The sequence below is a fragment of the Rhamphochromis longiceps genome, linkage group LG5 (genome assembly GCF_057381845.1).
Source record: "Rhamphochromis longiceps isolate RC_006_pf linkage group LG5, R_longiceps_female_GT1.1, whole genome shotgun sequence".
Taxonomy (NCBI): domain Eukaryota; kingdom Metazoa; phylum Chordata; class Actinopteri; order Cichliformes; family Cichlidae; genus Rhamphochromis; species Rhamphochromis longiceps.
In genome coordinates this window covers 40,324,933-40,333,458 of record NC_140561.1, presented here as the reverse complement: position 1 = coordinate 40,333,458, position 8,526 = coordinate 40,324,933, and the positions used below count along the sequence as shown (strand labels likewise).

The following is an 8,526-nucleotide window of genomic DNA, read 5'->3' as shown; positions in this document are numbered from 1 at the left end:
CAGAATACATGAGATACACTTTCCTGTTTCAGCAGCCAAAACATTAAGCACAAAATTAATAGAAATAACTTCATTTAATAAAATGGATTGGAATGAGGTCTTTACAAAAAACAAAAGGATATAAGTTTTAAGCTCAGGGGCCAGTCTGTGGAACAAGAAATCCCCGAAAAGAGAAAACATCACACACAGTCTGAAGAAGCTGTGACCGCCGAGGAACAGAAACCTTCTGTGTCACCTCAAGTTTGGAGAAAGCACAAGAACAGACACAGTGGTTCACTCTGCTGCAGCTTAAAACATTAAAATGTATTCGGATGACATTAACGCAGCCACTGTGGGTCCCCTCATAGATGGCTTTTTTGATCAACTAAACATGTCGCAGGTGCGATCCATGCTGGCTGGTCGCTCAGATGACTGCACTATCCAGCTAATGTGTCACATGGCTGCTCAGATGGTGCAGCTCTGCGCGGACTCTGCCACAGCAGTACTGCTGAAAAACTGTATCCCACAAGAGCGATGCATCCACAGCCTCTTCAGAGAACTGGAGGGGCGCATCGGCTCGATTGCTTCCTCTCTCACCCCAGAGTCAGATCACGGAGCCAGAGAAGGCTTCATAAAAGAACTGATCCAGGTGTTGTTAGGGAGATCTACAGTAATGTATTATATTCTAAAATGATGCTAAATGATAAAAATGAAGGTGTTGGCAAAACAGCTGGTTAAACTATCTTCAGCTAAAAACCTTCTGCTAAAGTAGACAGTGAATAATTTTTTTTTGTAAATGTGTTTTTATATTTATATATATTAATTATTATATTGATGAATTAATTCATTACTGCTATTGTTTGTATTGGCAAAATTTAGTAGATTACAGGTGGAGGTGGTCAACAAGTACAAGTACCTCGGGCTGTGGGTGGACAACAAACTGGACTGGTCATGCAACACAGAGCACCTGTATAAAAAAGCCCAAAGCCGACTGTACTTCCTCAGGAGGCTGAGGTCTTTTAACATCTGCAGGAAGCTCCTGAGGATGTTTTACCAGTCAGTGGTTGCTGGAGTACTTTTCTATGCTGTAGTGTGCTGTGGGAGCAACACAGCAAAGAAGGACTCATGCAGGCTGGAGAAACTGATCAGGAAGGCTGGCTCTGTGGTCGGCATGAAGCTGGACACTCTGGTGACAGTGGCAGAGAAAAGGACACTAAAGAAACTGCTGGACATTATGGACAATGCTGGGCATCCTCTGCACACGGCCATTAACAACCAGAAGAGTCTGTTCAGTGACAGGTTGCTTCTCCCAAATATATATATATATAATATTCTGTAACTCTGTAACTTCTGTCGGTGCTGTGCTTTTTTGGAAACCGAATTTCCCCGAGGAACCCACCCGAGGGATTAATAAAGTTTTATCTTATCTTACCAATATATGTGGACAGCCCGTTCTCATTCCCGACGTGTAACATACCGACCATTAGTCGCGCTCCGAGGTGTCCCACAGACACGTGAAAGGTAACCTTCCGCATCCATTTGATACGCGCCGGATTGTGGATGATATCCAATAGAATGACGCTCCCGGTGTAATACACGTTCCAGCTGTGTATTCCAGCCATAACCCTAACCTTAATCCTAACCCGTATCATAACCGAATCGTGTTAGATAGTGTTTTCCAAAGCAATTACAGTAAAATAAACATACACGTGTAGATTGATTGGAAATGGTTCTCATGTTTCCTCATTTTTCCGAACAAGTAACACAGGGACATGTTGGGTGGCCAAAAGCGTAACATACTGACGATTTGTCACCTAGTGTAACATTTTACACTTTGAGAGTGAGAACGTGTTGATGTGGATTCTTAATATGAAATTATAGTTTACATACAAATATCCTGAAAATGACAGTACAAATATCCTGTCACATTTGATCTCTGTGAGGTCAGAGGTCAAATTTACAAATGAATACCTCTTATCTGTGACCTACTCCTACATAAGGTTTGTGTAATCAGAGTAAAACGTCTGTGCAATGTTTTAATACAATAGTTGCTACTAAAATCTTTGATTTGAAAAGAATGACAAACAAACACGTTCAGTCTAAGCTGAAAATGTATACATTTGTGTGACAATGAAAACACGCACAATTCAAAATATAATCTTTTTTGGATCTTTTTATTGATGAAAAATACATTTAGAGTGCCCAATACGATAAGTTGTGTATTAGATGGCACAAAACAAAACCCCAATAATTTGACAATTGCCTCTGAGCAAGCACTAGGCGACGGTGGGGAGTAAAAACTTCCTTTTAACAGGGAGAAAACTCCGGCAGAACCAGGCTCAGTGAGGAACGGCCATCTGCCTCGACCGGTCAAGGGTTTTTAAAATGACTCGATTAGATGTTAAATAAATTGAAACTGAAAATGCTACGTCCAGATGAACAGAATCTACTTTTAGGGACTTACAAAACACTAACCAAGTATTTTCTGCCTGCGATCCATACAGCATGACCCGCAGAGAGAAAGAAACTTGTGATGAAATGTTCACTTTCCAATACAGTGATGGCATGCTCCTTGAAAACCTTTACAATTACATCATCTGTATGTTTGTGGCCTAATTCCATGAATGTCAGTATGACATCTGGCTCTTTCCATTTCTCTATTAAAGAGCTGTAAACCATATCACTGAGGAACATCACATTGTCGATTTTGATTTTTTTAAGTCTAGGCCAGAGTTTTATGAACAGCCGTTGGGTGATGGCATCAACTTTTTCAGTACAGCAAGGTGAACTGGCATTGTTAATGACACGCGTCACCACCTTCTTGATACAGGCTTCCACAGATAACCTGTAATTTTCAGCCTCTTCAGCTTCACACAGGGCTGGATTCTGCATAGTGTCGATCAGGTGATTTTTAATGATATCGACCGTCAGTTTTCTCAACACTGGGTCCTCGTCGTTCAGTAACATCAGTAAATGTTTTTCTTTACAGAATGTTTTCTGACGTAGCTCTTGGTAAATGGCCCTGTCGAGATCTTTCAGTTTTTTTTTATGTATATGCAGATCTTTGATCCTGTTGTCAGACAACACGTGTTTTAACAGGTACCTGTGGAGTTTTTTAGAAGGTTTGTAGTGCGAATTCTTCGCAGCCCGTGTGAGCACAGCATCAATGAGTGCGCTCACACATTCTTCTTCATCATCATCATAATCGCTGACAGTAATGCCAGATGATGATTTTTTCTCCACTATTGGAAATATATTACTTTTAAATTCTTCTAAAAGTGTTTGAGAAATGGCTTTAGTTTGTTCGTCCTCGTCATCCTCGGCTCTAACGCACCACGAGAAGAACCTTGCCAGTAGGTTTTTACGGAAGAGGTGATCTTCAAATATGGAGATGATCACCTCTAGGTACGGCTGACCTACGGCTAGCGCAATGATCACGAGATCAGGGCTAATGTCCAGCCGCTTGGTGATGTCTTTAAAAATCACCTTTTCAAGTTTTTTAATCCCCCTTTGTGTGATTTTGAGAGGCTTTTGCTCAACTTGTGCCCACAGAGCTGTGAAGAGGCGCTGCTGAATCATGTCAGACGGCGACACCTTTGCCTCTTTGGAGGCACGTGCAATAACAGCATTTATTAGCTCTTTAACGAGCAGCTGTTTCCCCGGATTCTGATGCTGGTTGCACGACTGAGGGCAGCACACACAGTGCTTCGATTTCCCCTCGTCGCTCTGTAAAATGTTTGCGCCAGGGACGACACTACATTCAGAGTCATCTGCAGTGGCGCAGCTTTGAATCGCATCGGTCGTTTCAATGGCAGAATTCATATTTTCAAATGATATAAGTTTTTACAATCTGGACTTGATGAGTTTGTGTCTTAGACATTGATCTCTCTTACTCCCTCTTACTAAACTTACCTTGTAACTAACCCTGTGCAAATGCTTCTATTTATAGACTTTGACCAAGGTGATGTCACACAAGACATGAAAGGATCAAAGGGATTCTAGCGCTAAGCCCCGCCCACATCCGATATGACGGCGACGTGACGTTACCCTAGCGACCGCTATACAATGGCGATCCTCAGTTGTTGGGATTGAGTGAAACTTGTTTGGATTCAAACATGTAGCCTGCTGGTCCACTGCTGTAACCCACAGCAAATACTGTTAAAATCCTTCCTTTAAAGTTAGAATGCCAAGCGACCCCCCCTCCGACCCTCACCCACTGTGTTGTTGTCGGGTTTACGGCTGGTAAGCTATGCTAATTTAACTGTTTATGTAGCTTCACTCATTCACCTGCAGACACAGACGGCTATCAGAATGGTCACACGTCTTCTTAGAGGACGTTCCAGGTGAACACGCGCGGTGAGTTACAGCCAGCGAGGAGTCACGCAGTTTTTGCGTGCATGTCTGTGCTCGTGGACATTTGTGAGCAGAAACACTTATTATTAAATGATGCACTTACACTCAGAGTTAGAAATGAAATATTTGTATTAGAGGGAAGGAGTATAACAAACTATAAATGAAGCTAATTTGCACGTTTTTATTCTGCTTTTCTAATCAAAAAATTGTTAATGCAAGAAAAATATCCAAATATTAACAGGAAAATCTCAAACCAAACTCTTACCACCCCTCTGTAAAGTCAATATTTAATATCAATGACTTACATGAAATACAGTTAAGTAATCAAATGAAAGAAAACAAGTGAGCACTACTGCATATAAACCCGACTAGATACATACACATATACACTTGTGCTAACAATTCAAGAAACATTTGGTATATTTTATATCCCCCCTCTGTCCTTTTCTCCGGATCCTTGTAGTACTTTGGTAGTAGTATTGTGGTCTTAGGAGCTGATGTGTCAGTGGAAATGAAAACAGCTAAACTGTGACAGCAAAATGTTAAGAATACATATTCTTACCCAAGGTGGCATGCTGTGGCTTTTACAGAAATGCAAGCGGAGATGACCACCTCAATTTTTAGAAGCACTCCTTTAATAAAAGTAGCAATGAAACCACCTTACTACACATGAATCTGTATTATTGGCAAATTGCTCTTAAAGTATCAAGAGTATTCTGCAGAACACATTGTTCCCCATCGGTGTTATACGCTTATAAGGTTGGTCTGAATTTAAATGTTTCATATGCTGTTTGAGCTACAGCAGGGGTCCCCAATCCCAGTCCAAGAGGGCTGGTTTCCTGCAGGTTTTAGATGTGTCCTTGATGCACCACAGCTGATTTAAATGGATAAATTACCTTCTCAACACGTCTTGAAGTTCTCCAGAGGCCTGGTAACGAACTAATCATGTGATTCAGGTGTGTTGACCCAGGGTGAGATCTAGAGCGATACGCGTTTTCACGTCAAAAAGTCGTCATAAACAAGTCTCCAATAATACCAGAGAAAGTCGCCAGATTTGTCGCTAGGGAGTCTGAAAACTCGCTAAATATAGCGACAAAGTCGCTACGTTGGCAACACTGCTACCGAGGAGCCTCGCGGAGTGATACGTACTGTGCTTCAACGTAATATTACCGTATTGTGTGTGTATAAGGACCATAAATGGCACCTGTTAAGAGACACGGTTATGAAGCGGATTTCAAACTCCAGGCTGTCAGTCACGAACTTGGAAAGAGAGCAGCTGTGAAATCTGTCTTTGTTATTATGCTCAGCGTCTTTTAGTTTACATTTTGACTGCACAATTGTGAGCTCTTTGTTATGCACAAAAACAACATAGTTTTCTTTTATTTATGGAGCATTATTATTTAATAAATGCTTATAATTTATTTTTGAGTAGTTTTTTTCATGTACATCTATGCTGTATGTTAATAAAAGTGCACATGTGACATCTGGGACACAGCTTTGACTAAGAACTCTCTTTTTGTTCTTACCTTATGGCTTTAAAAAAATATCGAGATATACATCTTATATCGCCATCCAGCTAAAAAATATCGAGATATGAATTTTGGGTCATATCGCCCAGCCCTAGTACTAGCACCTCAAATAGTACCATATAGTACTGCTCCTATTCGTTGTTTTGGCTATAACTGATAATATTAAAAGGAGCGGGGGGCCACACTGACATCATAAACCGCACAGCTTTTGACTTTAGTTTACACATTTATCATTTTAAATTTTTTACATTGATGTACTTTTTTAACAATATAAAAATATTTTATATACCCACACATAAACTGACACCACTGATGGGCTATGCTATAGGCATGCTTCAAAGCGACTAAATACTGTCATGTCACAGGACGCACATCATTACAAAGCACTCTAAAACCCTTAAATAGGGGTGCTGCTACCAGGCACTATCATTCAGTTGAGTCCATGCATCGGAACCAGACACACGAGGTAAGAGAAAACACTAAAATGTATTCAGATGACATTAACACAGCCACTGTGGGTCCCCTCATAGATGGCTTTTTTGATCAACTAAACATGTCGCAGGTGCAATCCATGCTGGCTGGTCGCCCAGATGACTGCACTGTCCAGCTAATGTGTCACATGTCACATGTCAATATAATAAGATGATATAAAAACTAATTATAGGATTAAGGATTTATATTTACATGCTAGTGGCTAGCCATTTGCACATGCCTTTGCATGTAGCACACTGGCATATGCAGAAATATGACAAAACAAAGTTATGAGCTGTATGTTATACTCAATGTAACATACAGCTCATAACTTTGTGCTGCAGGCCAGACAACCAAAGTTGTCTGGCCTGCAGCACATTTCTGCTTTTATGGAACTTTTGACAAACAGCAAATTGTAACAGAGTGTGTCTTCACTAAACACTCAGTGGATAAATATGACGCCTTCCTGCACACAATAGTAGATACTCTTTGCATGCAGGTGAAGGAGCTGGAGCTGGAGCTGGACTCTGAACAAAAGCGGCACGCTGAGACAGTGAAGACGCTGCGGAAGAACGAGCGTCGGCTGAAGGAACTGCTGTTCCAGTCGGAGGAGGACCAGAAGAACCAGCAGAGGATGCAGGAGCTGGTGGAGAGGCTGCAAAACAAGATGAAGGCCTACAAGAGACAAGTAGAGGAGGCCGTACATCACCTCATCCTCTTACTCTGAACACGTTTCCAAGCATGGTGTTTGTGGGCTTTAACTCACACTGCTGTCACTTCAGGAGGAACAAGCTAACATGAACCTGGCAAAGTACAGGAAGACCGTGCACGAGCTGGATGATGCCGAAGAGAGGGCGGACATTGCTGAATCAGCGCTCACCAAGATTAGGACCAAGAACAGAGGAAGCTTCGGCAAGGGATACTCCTCCGTAAGTATTCTCTGGAACAGTATATTATCAGGTGTATTACGCGGTTTATTAAATAATAACTCCATGTTAGCCTCTTCTACTAAGTACTTGTTCTGACTCTAAGGCCTGTGTCTGTTCTAACAGGGTTACAGCACTCCGTATCCAGGCCGAGTCCGGTCACCCAGTTCAGTGGGCTCGGAAGGCGGAGGAGAGAAGATCCTCAACGATGACGAGGAGTCAGTCAGCTCCCTCATCCCAGCCTATCTCAACTCCCTCAAGAAGCTCATGATTGATTAGGAGCATGGCTTCAATTTCACCATCATCCCCCAGAAGTGAAGCATGGTACAGTATGAAGTTTGAAACATCCAAAAGGTTCCATGGGTGGAACCTGACTTTTTTTTGTGTATGCTGTACATTCCTGTTGAGTTTTCTACAATGTACTTGTGGCTTCCTCTCTGAGTGAAAGCTCATAGCCCTGACACATTCCAGCTTTATATCCCCTTTTTATCCATTTATACTGTAACATTTGTATGTAAAAACTAATAAATGTATTTCTAAGTGTTCCAGATTTCCAAATATCTAAAGAACAATCCTCAGGCTGATTCTCAGTCTGGAACACACCATTTTATATGAGATATTGTATTTGTTTAATACATAAAAAGCCAGACAAGACAAAGCATCAATAGTTACAAAATAAAGCTGGCACCCAGAAGCTGCAGTTCCTCTAATGGCCACACGAGGCTGTTCAAAAAGCAAGTCAATCCACTACAGACTTCCAAATCAAAATGTGCAACTTTACTGTACTGACATATATACGGGGTGGCTGAGGCTATTCCAGATATTTGTGCTTTAGCAGATATCCTTCTCTTTCTGTAAACATGCAGAGTTTATGGATGCAGCTTGTGGATGGGGCTATGTGAAAAAGTAACTGCCCCTCAAACATAGTAACTGGTTTGAGGGGCAGTTACTTGGGATGGAGCGTTTTTCATACATTTCCAGGAAGGATGTTGTTCCTCTTAGTAAATAAGCTCATTATTTAAAATCTGCATTTTGTATTTATTCCGGCTCTCTTTTTCCGATGTGACCATCAGGAAACTACTGTTGGCAAGGCAAGGCAAGTTTATTTGTATAGCACAATTCAACAATGAGGTGATTCAAAGTGCTTTACAGAGACATTAGAAACAAAAACAAATAAAAAGCATGTAGTCAATGTAGTCAAGATTTCCTACATTTAAGCAAATGCATGACAACCTTTAAGATAAATAAGGTTCAAACTGGCTGCAGTA

The 8,526-nt window shown here is 41.3% G+C and overlaps 1 protein-coding gene across 2 annotated transcripts; it reads left to right on the top strand.

The window, feature by feature from the left end:
* The first annotated feature begins 4,035 nt into the window (after positions 1–4,035).
* On the top strand, positions 4,036–7,961 carry LOC146670657 (putative uncharacterized protein MYH16). Of its 2 annotated transcripts, none has more exons than XM_085407690.1 (4): positions 4,036–5,091; positions 6,832–7,020; positions 7,115–7,261; positions 7,385–7,961. In XM_085407690.1, the coding sequence occupies exons 1-4, from the start codon at positions 5,002–5,004 to the stop codon at positions 7,535–7,537; spliced, it is 579 nt and encodes a 192-aa protein (XP_085263816.1). In that variant the 5' UTR covers positions 4,036–5,001; the 3' UTR covers positions 7,538–7,961. The 2 variants fall into 2 exon arrangements, with proteins under 2 accessions (XP_085263816.1, XP_085263814.1); XM_085407688.1 differs by having other exon boundaries at positions 6,832–7,032; positions 7,385–7,952.
* The last annotated feature ends 565 nt before the right edge of the window (positions 7,962–8,526 follow it).